Source organism: Fundulus heteroclitus, unplaced genomic scaffold (genome assembly GCF_011125445.2).
Source record: "Fundulus heteroclitus isolate FHET01 unplaced genomic scaffold, MU-UCD_Fhet_4.1 scaffold_123, whole genome shotgun sequence".
NCBI classification, from domain to species: domain Eukaryota; kingdom Metazoa; phylum Chordata; class Actinopteri; order Cyprinodontiformes; family Fundulidae; genus Fundulus; species Fundulus heteroclitus.
The window spans coordinates 524,809-544,281 of NW_023396535.1; the positions used below are offsets into that span (position 1 = coordinate 524,809).

A 19,473-nucleotide genomic window follows, 5' to 3' on the forward strand; every position below is an offset into this window, starting at 1 on the left:
TTACTGCTTTTAACATGTTTTACTGCGGGAGTTTAAGGATGTCATGCAGTTAGACAAAAATCAATTTGTTTTTCTGAAAAGTGTAAGAGTATCAGGTCTGTGTCATTAGTTCAGCCTCTGCTGTTGCTACATACTAATTCTATTATCCTCAAGATCACAACAAAGTGACCACACTAAATAATAAAACATATATATATATATATATATATATATATATATATATATATATATATATATATATATATATATATATATATATATATATATATATATATTCACTTTTAAAACAGAATCTTGAAATATTATAAGGTAAGTAGTAGTAGTATGAGGAAGTAAAAGCTGTGAGAAAAACACTCCACGTCACTATTAGTAAGTCACACCTTCATAAACCACATTGGCCAAGGACTGTTTTCATGTTTAAAAGGAAGCTTCTTCACAGACTCAGTCAGTTGTGACCGTTTACAGAGACAGAGGCACAATGTTTTCATCTGGATGGATTTTAACGCTTTTATTTCCAATTCTGATACTTCGATTCACAGGTAAGGAAACAGCTAGCAGATTATATTTAGGTGTAAAGTAATGCTGTACCTAAAAATATTTATCATTTATTTAGGTTTATTTGTGTGGCCTTTACATCTCAATCCACCTGTAAGCAGTTATTTGTTACACTGTCTTGCGGTTTTTATTGCAGCAGTTGTTGGGCAAAGTCGAGCTTTCTTCACTGTTAAAGCTGGTGATGGAGTCACCTTACCCTGTGCAAATGTGAAGCAAGAGAAACATAATTGTGATAGAATCACATGGACGTATAATCAGCCAGGAAACAGAAATGTATCCTGGTTCAACAGAGGGAATTTCACAGAGGAAGCCAAAGCTAAATCAGACAGGATGAGTGTTACAGCAAACTGTTCTCTGGTCATAAAGAACGTCACAGCAGATGATTTTGGTAAATACATCTGCAGAGAGGGCCTAAACCCAGTCCCCATTGTGGTTGATCTGACTGTTACCACCAGTGAGTATTTAGTTCACATTGTTATTCAGCAACACTTTCTCTCAGGAATACAATTATAAAGTTGAATTCACTTTTGTTGTTTTTTAAACAATATTTTCCTCTTCATCAGTGACTGAACAAAGGAACAATGAAACAGTCACCTTTAACTGCTCTGTGACAACAGATACCATCTGCAGACACACAGTGGTGTGGGTGTTTGAGGGTAAAGAGCAACTACCCTCAGAAAAGAACGTATCAGCTTCCTGCTCTGCAGCCATCACAATCCCAACATCTCATCTTCATCAGAATTTGAAGTTTTATGAGTTATTAAAGTGTAAAGTTAAAGAGGGTTATGATAAAAAAGATTTGTTGTTCACCTTCAGCCGCCAACATTCAGGGGAGAAAACAGGTGAGAACACAAAACAGTTTTTTCAACATCGCCTTGAGGTCAAAATCTTTCACTTTTTAAGTCTAAATGTAACAGGTTTTTATATTAGCAAATAGAAGATGTATCTAAACTGCTGTTTTCAGGTAATAATATAATTTGAATCTTGATGAAAACAACTGAATCAACACTTAGAGAAGAATCAACAACAGCTACAGCAGTTAAATCAGCAGCAACTGAATCAGCCGTAACTAAACCAAACAACGTTGAATGATTATTTTCTACAGGCCATAGATGGACAACATCAGTAACCCCAACAACAACAGCCCAATTTAGCAAAGATAATCAAACAAAACCACAAGGCAGAAGAGATTTTATTATCTACAGCAGTCTGAACTCCTAAATGTATTGGTCTTCATTTTTTGAAGTGAGAATCTGTGAACGTTTCATTAATGGTTCCTTAGCTGTAGAAAAAAAATTCACAACACAGTAGAAAAGTAAATAGTAGTCAGAGTAGTCTAAAGTCTACCAGTAGAGGTACATTTTGATTTTTGTTCTGTCTATACAGCCCAACAATATCTGTGTTACTGAACAAAGGTCACGTTGGTGACATTACACCGATCTACAACAGGACAATTAACTGTTACTAATATTTTCAGATTTTGACTTAATTAAACCTAAACTATGCCTTTTATTTCGAACAGAGACCATGTTGTAGTTTTTTTCCAGTGCCATGATTGTGTTTAGCATGTGTTGTCCTTTTTCCAGGTTGGTTTTGGTGGGCTGCTTTGTCTGTGGTGATGGCTGGACTCTTGATAACTGTGATAGTAATCATCACGTTGAAGAAAACTAAAGGTGCCAGTATGTCAGATCTCAAGCAAACAGTTGTGTAATATTTTAACTTTTAGGTTTTTCTAATGCTTGTAAAAATAAGAGTCAATGCAACATTAGAGAGTAAACTTTAAACAATGACAGGTTAGATAGAGGCTTCCACAAATAACAGTTTTAAACTAAATCCAAACTCTTGTCTTTCAGGAGATGAAAGTCAGCTAGAAGAAACTTCTGTGAGTTTAAACACTGAAATAAGACATAAACAAGATTTTCTTTTCAACCTCATTGAATCACTGTTGGTATCTGTCCATTTTAGGACTTAGGGTACAGAGGAAGTACAGAGGAAGTGAGCTCAGACTCTGTCGTGACTCAGCTAAATAGCTCAATAGGGACACAACATAGAAAACTTGGTTCTACTTATGCCACTTCCATACCAGTGTGTCAGAAAATGAACTGACAATTAAAATTAACAACAGAGGAAGAACCAATATTGAAGAGAATGACAGCAACAAGACATATTTTTTGTAACTCAGTTTGCACAATTGTGTTGCTGAGAAGTCTGTGTGTTTTTTTTTTTTGTTCCTTCAGCAGGTTGACCCAAAGATTGTGTCTTATGCATCTATCAACTTCTCCAAGAGAAAAAGCAAGCTGATTGCTCCAGTACGTTTTATACTTGAATTTCAATTATCATTTATTTGGAGAAAAGTATGAAGGGATGTGCAAATATCGGGGGCTGTCTAGGACTAAACCTTTTATGTGACTGTATCTTAAGTCTATCTTTAATCTTGCAAAACATTAATGAATTTCCTTTATGTTCTGCTTATATAATTATGTAATGTGTCACAATAGTGACATTTTAATACAATTTTTATTATTGTTGTTTCATTCTAGGTCCCTAGCACTGTGACCTACAGCACTCTGAATGCTTCCTCTCCAGCAAAAGGTCCTTAAGTTGTGATGATCCTGAAAATATCCGGTTTACTATCAATAACAGAAGTTTTGTCTTGAAAAAGTAGTGTTTTCCTTCCACCTGGCAGTTCTGGATCCAGTAAATTGGATCTAGATCCTTTCTGCTTCCTTAATGGCCAATCTGCCCTCAGCTTGCCTCTCAGCATTTGTTTGAGTCGTGATCCTTCCTCTCTAAACTAAAAGAAGAGACTGATTCTGAGAAAATAAATAGGAGGAGATATAAGGTGTGCTTTGTCTTTACATTCCTATCTTCCAAGTTTACCATTTAATGCATTAAGAAAGCTTATTTGTAAAAAGTAAAATAAAATTAAATTAAATATATAGCATTTTCTTTGCAGGTGTTTTCTAAAAAGAAAGATTCAAAAGAACTGGGTTTTTTTTCACTGTATGGCTTTAGTTCTAATAAATACTGTCTGAGTAATCGATGAGTGTTGACTGTTTGTGCCAAAGCTGTAAATCTTGAAGTTTAAAGAAATTGAAATAAAAATAACACACACTTCTCTTCCCACCCAGCTCAGCCAGGGAAAATGAGAAGAAACATTAAACCAGATGTTAATGGTTAAAATCAAAATTGATTTATTGTTTAGTTTCATTTTAGGCTTTGGCAAACTAAAAAGGGGGGTACTAGAACTAGAACAAACTGCCATCAGTAGTGATTTATAACTATAACTTCTAATAAATAAAACAACAATCTGATGAAAGTAAATGAGGCAGCCAACAAACAAGTGATTAATTTACAAATCACAGAACAACCAACTGATGTAAATTAAAAGCCTTTCAGTCACAAAATATTTCCGCAAATGAGACTTGATTAAATTACCAAGTGAGAGAGACGGTTTGGTTTCGTGCCGCAGTACAACCTGGATCTGTGGAGGATTGGGAAACAAGCTGAGCTAACCTGGCAGGTAACAGCAGAAAAGTGTGCAGCTGTCACGGCTAAGGTAATTTCGGCTAAAAGGTGACTTTTCCCTCAATCTAGTGTAAATGTAAATGGAGTCAAAGGGGGAAACAAGAAAGGTGGACCTTAGTAGTATTTGTTGCAAATAAGCATGTTCAACATGATTATAGTTTAATCAAACTGAGTTACATGAAATTGAAGGAGGAGGAGGATATGTGGATGAAAAGAGTTGTAGAAAGTGACGAGTCGGAGGGAAACGGTGTCAAAAGTCAGGATTTGGGGGAAAAATGGTTGCATGTTAGATAAGTTGGGAAAAAAGTCATAAAAGGGCAAAGGCGAGGGGTTGTACAGGGGGATGAGTGGGAGAAAATTGGGGTTGGAAAGAGGGATGAGCAGTATGAGGACTGCAAAATGCAGAGTTGCCATGTTATCCCCTGGCTGGCTATGTGTCTGCTTCTGATCTAATTAATCAGGATTATCAGATGGTTCTGCGTTCCTCTGCTGCTGCGCAGTCTGTTCCCCTGGTTGTTTCTCCTAAAAACCAGGGACAGGTTGTTGGACTGTATCGACAACAAACATTACCTGATCCTACTGGTGTCATTATCTCGGCACTGATGTTGGTCTGATCACTCACTTTACCCACCTGCTCAGCTCCGCCCCGTTTCTGATCAACTCTCATCTGATCCACCTGCACCTGCCAGTATATAACCTGCCTTCAGACCAGACATCAGTGCCAGATCATTTCGAGCCACGTGGTAAGTCTAATCCAGCAGTCTATCCTGACAACCTGCATTCCTGTTAACTGACCTGTTCTTTCCACCGTTTTCTGAGCCTGTCTGATTCTGACTGTCTGCCTGTTTGCCCGACCCATTCTGCCTCTGGAGTTCTGAGCCTGCCTGACCCCTGCTTGATTATCAAGTCAGCCTGTTACCGGACCCGGATCTGTGCCACGACCCTGCCTTGGATTTCCCCTTGGGTTCTCATTGGACCTCTGATAGCCTGGCTCTGACACCGGATCGCACCTCAGAACCTGGAACTTCCACCCTGAACCTTCTGGGAGGTAAGGTTGAGCCTTAATCAAGAATATATAAAGTATATAAATACTCACCAGTGAGTATTTATATCAGCGCTGTACTTCTACAACACTTTAACTAGTCCGACAACCTGCTTTACATTACATTCAGGCATTCACTTATTCACACCCTGACTGTGGTGAGCTATGTTAGTAGCCGCAGCTGACAGAAGCGAGGCTGCCATACCTTGATGCCACAGTGCCCTCTGGCCAACGCCCAAGGACTGTTATTTTTCTTTTCAGGTAACAAAACATAGATTGAAAGAAAAACCTGTCAGTTTAAATACTGAAGTATGTGAATACATTCAGTGCAGAATCAAACTAATACATTAGTTCTGTTTTTGTAACTGACTATATTAGACTATACTTAAAGAGGCCATGACAGCTTTGATATTTCTGAGATTTTGGGGATATATTATGATCTGTTGCACACTGATGAAGCCTTGTGTGTAATAAGTAGTGACCTGGGAACAACATATTCAAGACAGACTCTGCAATGAAACTCCATTTTTTTTTTTTTAAGTTTATTGGGGAAAAAAAGGGGAATAGTGGCTGACGAGGCGGGCAAGCAGGCAGGAATGGACTGGAGACCAGGAGATGCAGGTGGGTTGGCATGCAGAACCAGACTTGGACAGAAATTATTGGCAGAACCAGACTTAAACAGGAGCTCACCAGAAGCAGCAGATTATTTCCTAATGATGCAGAGTAAAGCATCAATAATTCAGGAGTGACCTTTACCAGGCGGTGCATACAAGGTGGTGTAACCACAAGCACTAGTTAAAACACTACCGCAGGCAGGGTGTGAGCAGGTCCAAGGAATACTCAGGAAAAGCAATGAAAAGACACTTGGGACCAAAACCATGCATACAGCGGGACAAGATGAGGCATTCTGGCAGGGAGTGGTTGAATGAGGCAGGTATAAATACGGAGAGTGACAGGTGATCAGAGTTGGCACACATTAGTAGCAGCAGGTGGAGCTGATCTGGTGTTGAGTGGTGGTTGGGGGGTGAGGGGAATTGAACCTAATCAGTCCAGAACAGTCCAAAAAATAACACATAGGCCCTAAATCATGTCAAAAGTGAATACCAAAGGACCTGCTTAGAGGCAGTCATCTTTTTGCTTTGCTCAAAAAACAGTAAAATCTGAAAATGGGTTGTCTTACATCTTACGTTGTCTTTCTACATAATTCATATTCTCCAGTCAGAGCACAAAATCAAGCATTCCCCCTATTGTGCCATTATGCATGTTTTTAGGTTATATAATGTTTAATAAATAGCTCTTGGTTTGTTACGTATTGTACGGTGAATATCAGCCTAAACAGGTGATATTAAGATATTAGTTGAAAGGGTGATTTGAGCACTGGCATTCTTTTAATAGCAAACTCTGCACACATATGGAAATAAATGAGTGACAACTTCTCTTCAAATATAAGAATTTATAAACAGAAACAAAATTAATATCCAGAGAACACCACCATATAGAGTGTTTATCCGAAATTAACAGTGTACATCAATCAACAAATCTTTCTGAGTAAAATTAAGATACTAATAAATTAAGGCACTATGTACAAAGAAAAGAAACAAAATGACAAATAAAATCATTGAAAACAATCATGAGAATGATTCAGTGAATCTTGGGTTATTCCTAACCCAATTCCTAACTAATTCAGAACAACCTTCGGTCTGTGTTCAACCCATTAACAATGCAAATCTAATTGGATAAAACATTATTTGAGGAAATAACATATTAAAGAATGATTTATTAAGTAGAAACCAATAACCTTTCGGACACTTGAATTTATTAATGTGATTATTTCTCCAGGAAATATAAGACTCAAATTGGTAACTTAGGAAGCTAGAGGGCGCTGTAAGCGGACGATCGACCGGAAATGACCAGGCAGTGTGAAAAAGACCCAGAGCCTTCCTCCGCCTGCTCAAATGTCATGTTGCTAAATGTTGTTCTCAAGCGTGTTTAAAACTGGGAGTGCCAAGAAAGGAGTGCCCAACACAGCCCCCCCCCCCCCCCCCCCCCCCCCCACCCCCACCCCCGGAAGCAGGTGCCAGCACACCTCCCAAGCAACCCACCCAGAACGCTAAATGTGAGTGGGGCAGAGGCCTACACAATAAGCCCCTCCCCCCAGATGCCTTATCCCCCCCGCCATTAATGCCTTACATATGTGTGTTGTGAGAATTTTATGAATGAAAGTGTCTAAGATGCATAATAAAATTGGGGTCAGAGACTACTTGGAAATCCTCCCCTCTCCCCAAGCGACGCACCCAACTCCTAAGGTCCTAAATGTGTGGCAGCGTGATGGAGCAGGCAGAGGGAGGTGTCCAGGGATAGGGAGGAAAGGACTGGGGAGCATCATGCTCTCCCAGGAAGCCAGCTCCCCTGCTGACTCCAATAGGCACCCCCGTTCTCCGAAAACTCTGGAGAGGAAGGCTCCGCCAGCCGCACCACCATAGCCCAAGGGGCCAGGGACAGGCAGCAGGGCCTGAGAGCCGACCGGCTCTCAGGCCCTGGGTCAGACAGGTTTGTACAGTGATGACATGTTACCTTTAAATAATACTTCCCAAGGCCCACTCACCTCTGACTGTTCAACTGGTGCAGCAATCAGAAACCCCCGTCCACTTCACAACCTTGCAAGATGGCTGTGTGGTTAAGAAAAATGAGCTATGTGTAAATGTCACCATGGAAACAATGCTATTAGAGGCAGCTATGTCACCAGGGACATCTTTAGATGTCGAGAAATTTTTTTTTTATTTTCAGAATGGAAATGTGCTATGGTGGCTGCATTAATCATGCCAGATGAAAATGTACTAGATGTAGCTCAGATCTTTCTTCTTGATGGCTAAATATAGAATCTTTGCAAAAAACGTCCCCCTTTAAGTATTTACTGATTTTAGCATTATTTACTGCGGGAGTTTAAGGATGTCATGCAGTTAGACATAAATCAGTTTGTTTTTCTGAAATATATGAGTATCAGGTATCTGTCATTAGTTTGGCCTCTGCTTTTGCTACATACTAATTCTGTTTTCTGCAAAATCATAAAAAAGAGACTTGAACTAAGTTATAAAACATATACTTTTACCACTTTTAAAACAGAATCTTGAAATATTATAAGATAAGGAAGTAAGAGGTGTGAGAAAAACACTCCACGTCACTATGAGTAAGTCACACCTTCATAAACCACATTGGCCCTTTTCATGTTTAAAAGGAAGCTGCTTCAGAGACTCAGTCAGTTATGAATGTTTACAGAGACAGAAGCACAATGCTTTCATCTGGATGGATTTTAACGCTTTTATTTCCAATTCTGATACTTCAGTTCACAGGTAAGGAAACAGCTAGCAGATTATATTTAGATGTATGTAAAAATGCTGTACATGAAAATATTTATCATTTATTTAGGTTTATTTGTGGCTAAAAAGTCAAAAATGAGACATTCTGAGAAACTTGTGTGGCCTCTACATCTGAATCCACTTGAAAGCAGTTATTTGTTATACTGTCCTGCACTTTTTATTGCAGCAGTTGCTGGGCAACGTCGAGCTTTCTTCACTGTTAAAGTTGGTGATGGAGTCACCTTACCCTGTGCATATGTGAAGCAAGAGAAACATAACTGTGATAGAATCACATGGACGTCCAATAAGCCAGGAAACAGAAATGTATCCTGGTTCAACAGAGGGAATTTCACAAAGGAAGCCAAAGCTAAATCAGACAGGATGAGTGTTACAGCAAACTGTTCTCTGGTCATAAAGAACGTCACAGCAGATGATTTTGGTAAATACATCTGCAGAGAGGGCCTAAACCCAGTCCCCATTGTGGTTGATCTGACTGTTACCACCAGTGAGTATTTAGTTCACATTGTTATTCAGCAACACTTTCTCTCAGGAATACAATTATAAAGCTGAAATTCACTTTTGTTGTTTTTTAAACAATGTTTCCCTCTTCACCAGTGACTGAACAAAGGAACAATGAAACAGTCACCTTTAACTGCTCTGTGACAACAGATACCTACTGCAGACACACAGTGGTGTGGGTGTTTGAGGGTAAAGAGCAATTACCTTCAGAAAAGAACGTATCAGCTTCCTGCTCTGCAGCCATCACAATCTCAGCATCTCATCTTCATCAGAATTTGAAGTTTTATGAGTTATTAAAGTGTAAAGTTAAAGACGGTTATGATAAAAAAGATTTGTTGTTCACCTTCAGCCGCCAACATTCAGAGGAGAAAACAGGTGAGAACACAAAACAGTTTTTTTTAACATCGCCTTGAGGTCAAAATTTTTCAGTTTTTATGTCTAAATGTAACAGGTTTTTATATTAGCAAATAGAAGATGTATCTAAACTGCTGTTTTCAGGTAATAATATAATTCGAATCTTGATGAAAACAACTGAATCAACATTTAGAGAAGAATCAGCAACAGCTACAGCAGTTGAATCAGCAGCAACTGAATCAGCCATAACTAAACCAAACAACGTTGAATGATTATTTTCTACAGGCCATATGTGGACAACATCAGTAACCCCAACAACAACCCAATTTAGCAAAGATAATCAAACAAAACCACAAGGTAGGAGTGATTTTATTATCTACAGCAGTCTGAACTTCTAAATGTATTGTCCTTAAAATTTTTATAGTGAGAATCTTTGAACGTTTCATTAATGGTTCCTTAGCTGTAGAAAAATGTTTCACAACACACTGAGTTTGTAGAAAAGTAAATAGTAGTCAAAGTAGTCTAAGGTCTACCAGTAGAGGCACATTTTGATTTTTTTTTTTCTGTTTTTACAGCCCAACAATATCTGTGTTACTGCACAAAGGTTTCGTTGGGGACTTTACACTGATCTACAACAGGACGATTAACTGTTACTAATATTTTCAGACTTTGACTTGAATAAACCTAAACTATGCGTTTTATTTCAAACAGAGAGCATGTTGTAGTTTTCTCCAGTGCCATGATTAACATGTGTTGTCCTTTTACCAGGTTGGTTTTGTTGGGCTGCTTTGTCTGTGGTGATGGCAGGACTCTTGATAACTGTGATAGTAATCATCACGTTGAAGAAAACTAAAGGTGCCAGTATGTCAGATCTCATGCAAACAGCTGCTTAATATTATAGCTTTTATGTGTGATGTAGGTTTTTCTGATGTTTGTAAAAATAAGAGTCAATGCAACACTAGAGAGGAAACTTTAAACTATGACTGGTTAGATAGAGGCTTCTACAAATAACCGTTTTAAACTGAATCCAAACTCTTGTCTTTCAGGAGATGAAAGTCAGCTTGAAGAAACTTCTGTGAGTTTAAACACTGAAATATGACATAAACAAGATTTTATTTTCAGTCCCATTGAATCATGGTTTGTATCTGAACATTTTGGGACTTTGGCCACCCACATATGAAACTCAGTACAGGGGAAGTGAGCTCAGACTCTGTCGTCATTCAGCTAAATAGATGAACAGGGACAGAATTACAACACTTGGTTCTACTTATGCCAGTTCCATACCAGTGTATCAGAAAATGAACCAAAAATTTAAATTAACAACAGTGAAAGACCCAACAATGAACAGAATGACACCTATTGTAACTCAGTTTGCATAATTGTGTTGCTGAAAAGTCTCTCTGTGTTTTTCTTGTTCCTTCAGCAAGTTGACCAAAGGGATGTGTCTTATGTATCTAATTATGTAATGTGTCACAATCGTGACATTTTAATACAATTTTATTATTGTTGTTTCATTCTAGGTCCCCAGCACAGTGACCTATACAGCCCTCTGAATGCTTCCTCTCCAGCAGAAGGTCCTTAAGTTGTGATAATCCGAAAAGATCCAGTTTACTATCAATAACAGAAGTTTTGTCTTGAAAAAGTAGTGTTTTCCTTCCACCTGGCAGTTCTGGATCCAGTAAATTGGTTCTAGATGCTTTTTGCTTCCTTAATGGCCAATCTGCCCTCAACCTGCCACTCAGCAGTTGTGATCCTTCCTCTCTAAACTGAAAGAAGAGACAGATTCTGAGAAAATAAATAGGAGATATAAGGTGTGCTTTCTCTTTACACTCCTATCTTCCAAGTGTAACATTTAGTGCATTAACAAAGCTTATTTGTAAAAAAAACAAAAACAAAAAAAACAACAAATAGCATTTTGTATGCAGGTGTTTTCTAAAAAGAAAGATTCAAAAGAACTGGGGTGTTTCTCACTGTATGGCTTTAGTTCTAATAAATACTGTCTGAGTAATCGATGAGTGTTGACCGTCTCTGCCAAAGCTGTAAATCTTGATGTTTAAAGAAATTTAAATAAAAATACCGCACACTTCTCTTCCCACTTTTTACAACCCAGCTCAGCCAGGGAACATGAGGAGTAACAGTAAACCAGATGTTAATGGTTTAAAGGCATACTATGCAACATTTTTCAGTTAATTAATGTGTTCCATACCGTTTTAGATGATTAAATGAGTCATTTCAGGTTGAACAAAGGTTTTCTCGGCCGCCCTGGTGGTCTGTGGGGGAAATACCGCAGCCCTCGGCCCGCTAGCCTCGTGAGACCATCCAGATCTCGCAAGCTTTCAAGGTTTCACTCGCAGATCAGTCTGGCTACTCTCCGTTAAAGAAAATTTGGAGCCGTTCACCAAACGAACGTCCAATCAGCGTTGGCTTTGAGGCGGGTTGAGGTGTGACGCAACGAGAAGATCGACAGTTCAGTCTAAAGAACATGGCGGCTTCAGCCGATGAAACTAGCGTTAGCGTGGCTATCGAGCAAGTTTTATCGGAATTACAGAGTATTTCTTTGCTGAGCTAACGAGCCTTTACCTGCAGCAGCAAGAGTAGCTTGGCTTGTGGTTGTGTTTTCGTCGTCGCTCTGTTACGAGCGACGACGAAGCATGTTGACGAGTACGTCATATGCTTCGTTGATCTGATTGGTTTATTTGGCTTGTCTATCACCAACATAGGCCAATCAGCTAACCAGTATTTTCGCCCCTTCCCAAAATTACTTCAACGGAAGGTTTCTAGATGGATATGCGGAGCAAATCTATCTGGCGGAGTCAGGTTATCGGCCCGCACCCACAGGCTCAGAAGTCTCGTGCAAGACCGCAAGAGTCGGTCTTGCTTAACGGCGAGAACTCCATGTGTTTTTGCCCTGCCATTCACTATATGCACGCGCGAAAGCAACAAAGAACCGCGTGTTAACCTCAAATAAACATGCAAGCATATTAAGTTTTATTATTATTATATATATATATATTTTTTTTTTTTTTGAATGTTGGCGAGGCGGCCGCGGCCAAGATAGCGCTGCGGGAAACCCTGATGTTCATACTTTCACTGTGTTAGTCATTGTTTGTACTGCCGTTTTTTCGACTTTTCGTTGCGTTCGCCTGTCTGCTAAGCTCAAAACAACCGCGCCTGGCTTGACGGAGAAACCAGAACAGCTGAGCATCTTTATGACAGTGCACTTTTACTTTCGCCCTCTGGGGGGAGCCTCGCTGGAAAATCAACCCCGGTTGCATAGTATACCTTTAAAACAAAATTCATTTATTGTTTAGTTTCTTTTCAGGCTTTAGCGAACAAAAAAACAAAGGGGGGTACTAGAACTAGAACAAACTGCCATCAGTAGTGATTTACAAATATAACTTCTAATAAATAAAAAAACAATCTGATGAAAGCATCCAACAAACAAGTGATTAATTTCCAGACAACAGAACAACCAAAGGCATTTAATTAAAAGGCTTTCATTCACACAACATTTCCGCAAATGAGACTTGATTAAATTACCAAGTGAGAGAGACGGTTTGGTTTTTTGCTGCAGTACAACCAGGATCTGTGGAGGATTGGGAAACAAGCTGAACTAACCTGGCAGGTAACAGCAGAGGAGTGCGCAGCTGTCCCATCTAACGTAATTTTGGCTAAAAGACGACTATTTCCTTAATCTAGTGTAAATGTAAATGGAGTCAAAGGGGGAAACAAGAAAGGTTGACCTTAGTAGTATTTGTTGCAAATAAGCATGTTCAACATGATTATAGTTTAATCAAACTGAGTTAGATGAACCTGAAGGAGGAGGAGGATATGTGGATGAAAAGAGTTGTAGAAAGTGATCAGTCGGAGGGAAACAGTGTCAAAAATTCAGGATGTGGAGAAAAATGGTTGCATGTTGGATAAGTTGGAAAAAAGGTCATAAAGGAAAAAGGAGGAAGAAGAGGGGCAGAAGGGGGGTGAGTGGGAGAAAATAGGGGTTGGAAAGAGGGATGAGCAGTATGAGGACTGCAAAAGGCAATGAGTTACCATGTTCTCTCCTGGCTGGCTGTGTGTCTGCCTCTGATCCAATTAATCAGGATTATCGGCTGCTTCTGCGCTCCTCTGCTGCTGCACAGTCAGCTTCCCTCAGTTTATCTGTTCCCTGGTTGTTTCTCCTAACAGCCAGCAGCAGGTTGCTGGACGGCATCGACAACAAACATCGCCTGATCCTACCGGATCTGTCTGCACATCATCTACCTCATTGTGTGTGACCTGACTCATGAACCCGTCTTCAGCCTCTGCCTTTCCTGGTGTGAGCAGCCATCTTTCAGCCTCACCAGACTCCTGGGAAGGTTTTTCCTTCCTTCACCTGGTTCACTGGTTTCTGTATTAATAAAGCTTTTAAAGCACAGCACTGTGTCTGGCTCAAATATTTGTTTCTCTATCTCTGTCTGGACATTATATGTGTGGGATGAGGAGTACATAAAAAGATTCCATAAGGCACTTACTACTACTACTTACCTACTTTTAAAGTAGGTTTAAAAGGGGATAAAGAGGTTGTAATGATCAAAGACGATGGTCCAAGAGTGATTAAAGTAGTCAAAACATGGAATGAGGAAGATATGGGGATTAAAAAGGGTTGAAAAGGTAAGGATTTATACATAGAAGTAGCTTTATTATAATTTATGCAGGGACTATTTCATGTTATATTGACACTAAAACAAGAAGGTAGATGAGAAAAAAAGTAGAAAAGGTGAAAGAAAGAGGACAAAAAAGGAAGAGAACGATCAACATCCTCAGTCTGCTTCTTCATTTGCAAAGAGAGATGTAAAAAGAACAGCAGAACCAGCTAAGTATTAAAGATACAATCAACCAAAGCCTTGATACCATCACTGAAGAATATATTGTAGTAATCAAAACGGTATGTATGAAGTGAGAAGAGAAGATAATAATTTTTTTTGTATGGAAGTGAGTCTGTAAGTACCTGAATCCAAGCACCTGTTGGAGTTTGTGAGAGTGACCTTGTGTCATGGTTTAGGTTTTGTCTGTCTTTAGTGTGCAGTTCACTCAGCCCTCCATCGCTCTGCTCCATACACTAATTAGCCTTAACTCCCCGTCACCTGTCAGGCAGCAATTAACCCTGATCTGCCATCACCTGTTTCCACCGCTTTATAAGACTCACCTCTTTCTGTTCCCGTCGCCGGTCCATAGCGTTCACTCCCGCTCAGTTCCTGTCAGAGGTTTTTCTTTCCAACTGTGTTTTGTTTCAGTCACTGCCCAGCTCCAGCTCAGCTCTCAAGTCCGCGCCTCTGAAGTTCTGGTCTCAAGCCCACGCCGCTGATGTTCTGGTCTCAGTTCCACGCCGCCAATGCTCTGCTTTCAAGTCCACGCCGCTCAAGTTCTGGTCTCAAGCTCAACGCCTCCGATGTTCAGGTCTCAAGCTCAACGCCTCCGATGTTCTGATCTCAAGCTCACGCCTCTGATGTCCTGTTCTCAAGTCCACGTCTCTGAAGTTCTGGCCGCAAGTCTTCGGCTCCCGAGTTCCTCCCGGCCAGTTACGTTACACGCCTCCTGCCGGCCAGCTTCTGTGCTCTACACCCTCGTCAGCTGTAAGACTCTGGTTCCACGTCATTCACCTGCTACACCCTTCAATAAACTCACCCATAAGAACTGACTCTGTGTGTGCGTGCTGTGTCCGGGTTCATCCCAGAAAAATATCCTGACACCTTGTGTATGAAAGGTTTATCCATGAGGAAAATGCTCAATAGCGGTTTTAAGGAGCCAAAGACCCACCCCCCAGAGGACCTAGGCAGACGTCAGGGGAACCAAAACCACCAGGCCAAGGCGCCAGCCAGAGGAGGGGAGCAAGACGAGGTGGGGGGCAGTGACAAATAAACAAACAGAAAACTACATACGCAGTGACATTCACTCATTCCCAGCCTAGTGCCCCCACACGCAAACACTCCTACAAAAAAAATAAATAAATAGGACGGCGTACACACACTCGCCACTTACCACACACATCCTATAGTCAAGTGAACCCTAAAATAAAGATGTCTTACCCTCCCCACCACACCCAATTAATGCCCTACATTTATGTGTCTTGTGAGAATGTTATGAATGAAAGTGTCTAAAATGCATAATTAAACTGGGGTCAGGCAAGGCAAGGAACATTTATTTGTATAGCACAATTCAGTACAGAGACAATGCAAAGTGCTTTACATGATTAAAATATAGGACAATAAAACAAAATAAAAGCAAGTAGGAATAAAATGTGCAAACAAAATAGAACATTAAAAACAGTTGGACTAAAAAAGTTGAAACTAGTGATGTTTCAGTAAAACAGTTTAACTAGAACAGTTGAAGGCAATCCTAAACAAATGTGTTTTTAATCTCGATTTAAAGATTACAGTTTTCTGAAAGTTTGTTCCAGATAAGTAGAGCATAGGAAGTAAATGCTGCTTATCCATGTCTGGTTCTGGTTCTGGTTCTGCAGAGCAGGCTGGAGCCAGAAGACCTGAGTGGTCTGGACTGGAGGGTTGATGCACTGATAAAAAGTCTGTGATGTATTTAGGTGCTAAGACATTCAGCGATTTATAGACTAACAGAAGGATTTTAAAGTCTATTCTCTGAGATACAGGGAGCCAGTGTAAGGACTTTAGAACTGGGGTGATGTGCTCTACTTTCTTAGTCTTAGTGAGGACGCGGGCAGCAGCGTTCTGGATCAGCTGCAGCTGTGAAAACACCGTTGCAGTAATCAATTTGACTAAACATAAATGCATGGATTAGTTTTTCTAGTTTTCAGGGGTGTCATCAGACAATGCGGCCTTCTAACCGGTGATGCCCCCACCCCCCAAAGTCCTACATGTGTGACAGTGTAATGGAGCAGGCAGAGGGAGGCGTCTGGGGATGGGGAGGAAAGGACTAGGGATCATCATGCTCTCCCTGGAAGCCAGCTCCCCCGCTGACTCCAATAGGCACCACTCTGAAAACCCACCCTGAGAGGAATGCTCCACCAGCCGCACCACCATAGCCCGAGGGGCCAGGAACAGTCGGCGGGGCCCGTCGGCTCTTAGGTCCTGCCGACCCGTTCGGCCGGGTTTATGCAACGATGCTATGTTACCCTTAGACTTAGAGACTTAGACAACTTTATTTGTCATTTTGTATGCATAGAGTGCGTACAGAACGAAATTTCGTTGCATACAGCTTGTGAATTACAGTAATTTCTAAATTACAGTATAAGGTGCAGCAGTGATTTAAAAGTAAACAATTGAAATGTAAACAATGCAGGAGAAACAAACCCCCGCCCACTTCACAACCTTGCAAGATGGCTTTGTGGTTAAGAAAATGAGCTATGTGTAAATGTCACCATGGAATGGTGCTATTAGAGGCAGCTATGTCACCAGGGACATCTTTAGATGTCGAGAAAAAAAAGTTAACACCATAACTTTATATTTTGAGGATATGAGTTATCAGAATGAAAATGTGCTGTGGTGACTGCATTAATCATGGCAGAGGAAATGTACTACACGTAGCACAGATCTTTCTTCTTGATGGCTAAATAGAAAATCTTTGCAAAGATGTCATGCATCAAAACACAAATCAGTTTGTTTTTCTGAAATGTATCAGGGATCAGGTCTGTCATTAGTTCAGCCTATGCTGTTGCTACACACTAATTCTGTTATCTTCAAGATCACAACAAAGTGACTGCACTAAATTATAAAACACCGAGAATGAAGCACAATTCTTTCATCTGGATGGATTTTAACACTTTTATTTCCAATTCTGGTACTTTGGTAAGGAAACAGCTAACAGATAATCATTTTACAATATTTAGGTGTAAAGTAAGAATGTTAATCGTTTATTTAGGTTTATTTGGGGCTACAAATTCAAAGATGAGAGATTCTGAGAAACTTGTGAGGCCTCTACACCTCAATCCAGCTGTAAGCAGTTATTTGTTACACTTTCTTGCGCTTTTTATTGCTGCAGTTGCTGGGCAACGTCGAGCTTTCTGCAAGGTTGATGATGGAGTCACCTTACCTTGTGTATTTTGTTTCATCTTTATTTTTTCCCCAAAACTAAACAAATTACTAAAGAACATAGATATTAACGTAAGAAATGCTCATCTGTAGACATTTTCCTTGAACTCATTTTTTCCTGTGTACAATATAACCTAAAATAACCAGTCAGGGTCTTTTGAAACTTCCTGTAATGTGAAATGTTTGCACAGAATAACGCTTCCCTTTTATTTCTCAGAAAGAATCTTATGTTAGACCTAAAATGAGAACGCCACAGTTTTCAGATTGGGAGCACATCTCGGTTGTGCACAGTTACTGTTACGGGTGTGTAAGTTGTAAAGTTAATTTATAAAGCGCCCTTCACAGACACAAGGTCACAGAGCGCTGTACAACATAAGTTATATTGAAAAACTAGGATGAAAAAGCACAGTGAAATTATGACATAAAATTATGGCATAGAAACCTGGTAAAACAAAATGGTTTTACTTTTTTAGTGTCCACACAGAATGCTGACTATATAAAAATCCAAACAAACTATTTTAAACAAAAAGTGAGAAACAGAGTAAAGTCACAAAGAGGAAGTGATGCCACTGAGAGTAATGCATGAGTGCATGTTTAAGAGGAAAATCAAAATACATACTGAATCATTTGTAAAAAGAACTGACAGCAGGAAAGAACAGCATGGCTGCGTTACGATGGATTAAGATGTCATTACTTCTGACACTGATGCCTCAGTCTACAAGTAAGGATCATGATAACACAGAAAATCTTTCTCTGACCTAAACAACCATGTTTAACTGTATAACTGTAGTTGGGAGTCACAACTTTTTCACTTTTTTTTTTCTTCTATTTCAACAGCACAAAACCAGAAACGGCCAACTAACTTTACTGCCATGGTTGGAAATGAAGTCACTTTGCCTTGTGGAAACAAGAATGTCTCTCAGCATAGTTCTGAAACTATTTGGGTCTTTGGCAATGCAAAAGATAAATCAAAAACAACAAAACTAGTTCAACTTGGAAATTCTCACAAAGAACTGAAAACTATTTCAGATAAACTGAGTATTACAGCTGACTGTTCTCTGGTTCTAAGTAATGTCACAGTGAATGATGTCGGTCAGTATACCTGCCAGCAGACCATATCAGGACAACTATGTCACTTTTTAGTGTATCTGTCCATCATTAATAGTGAGTATTTACATCATTTCTAATAAAGACATTAAAATGTTTTATTTAATAGAGACAATGTTGTGATTACGTTTATTTTTCTCTCATAATTTCTCAATGTCACCAGTGGTTGAGCAGAAGAACCCTGATACGGTCACCTGGTTCTGCTCTGTGTTGGAATATGACCACTGTCTACATGAGGTGGAGTGGCTGTATGAGGGGAGGGAGGAAAAACCCTCAGATATGGCGATAATCAAACATTCCTGCTTTGCCACTGTGACATTTCCAACATCTTACCTTCATCAGCAATTAGTCAATTATCAGCCACTGATCTGTAAAGTGACAAACAGAGTCACTTATGTTGCTCAGAAGTTTCCCTTCAGTCTTCAGTCCTCAGGTGAGAGCATCATACAATGTTTAAATCTCTTTTTTAACAATATGTACTGTTATAAATCCAACTAAATATGTTAATGTTAACATATTAGTTTTAAATATGACATTGTTTTCCTGAAAGAAGTGACTTCTGCTGCTATTACACCTGAATATATATCAATACACATGTATATAAGTCATCGTGTTTTGTAAAGTTTGTTTTATGCTTATTTTATATCTTGCAAGGAGGAAATTTGACAAAAACAACTAAAGCGATAGAAAAACAAACAAAGCTCCATCATATATCAGAGCTCTGATTACCCCGTATGTTCCTAACAGAGCACTGCAGGTCTGCTGGTGGTTCCTAGAGTCTCTAAAAGTAGAATGGGAGGCAGATCCTTTAGCTATCAGGCTCCTCTCCTATGGAACCAACTCCCAGTTTTGGTCCGTGAGGCTGACACCCCGTCTACTTTTAAAACTAATCTTAAAACTTTCCTTTTTGACAAAGCTTCTAGTCAGAGTGGCTCATGTTACTCTGAGCTACCTCTATAGTTATGCTGCTATA

General features: G+C 39.7%; 1 protein-coding gene and 2 long non-coding RNA genes across 3 annotated transcripts; all 3 read left to right on the forward strand.

The window, feature by feature from the left end:
* Window positions 1-462: 462 nt before the first annotated feature.
* On the forward strand, window positions 463-1,466 carry LOC118558344. The gene is made up of 3 exons (XR_004928322.1): window positions 463-539; window positions 692-1,009; window positions 1,119-1,466. It is a non-coding gene; the product is annotated as an uncharacterized LOC118558344 (long non-coding RNA).
* A 672-nt stretch (window positions 1,467-2,138) lies between these two features.
* LOC110368203 lies at window positions 2,139-3,428 on the forward strand. The gene is made up of 4 exons (XR_004928321.1): window positions 2,139-2,228; window positions 2,409-2,437; window positions 2,793-2,864; window positions 3,096-3,428. It is a non-coding gene; the product is annotated as an uncharacterized LOC110368203 (long non-coding RNA).
* A 4,952-nt stretch (window positions 3,429-8,380) lies between these two features.
* Window positions 8,381-15,249, forward strand: LOC118558342. Its single transcript, XM_036128857.1, has 7 exons — window positions 8,381-8,475; window positions 8,669-8,986; window positions 9,097-9,375; window positions 9,640-9,711; window positions 10,123-10,215; window positions 14,853-14,963; window positions 15,095-15,249. Exons 1-7 carry the CDS (start codon window positions 8,388-8,390, stop codon window positions 15,247-15,249), a joined length of 1,116 nt encoding a protein of 371 aa, XP_035984750.1. The 5' UTR covers window positions 8,381-8,387.
* The last annotated feature ends 4,224 nt before the right edge of the window (window positions 15,250-19,473 follow it).

Excerpts from the sequence above, each read along its gene's own strand:
- LOC118558342 (XM_036128857.1), top strand. The coding sequence starts at position 8,388 with ATGAATGTTTACAGAGACAGAAGCACAATGCTTTCATCTGGATGGATT. Across the intron at positions 9,376-9,639 it reads ACATTCAGAGGAGAAAACAG|GCCATATGTGGACAACATCA; the intron begins GTGAGAACACAA and ends TATTTTCTACAG. Across the intron at positions 9,712-10,122 it reads TAATCAAACAAAACCACAAG|GTTGGTTTTGTTGGGCTGCT; the intron begins GTAGGAGTGATT and ends TCCTTTTACCAG.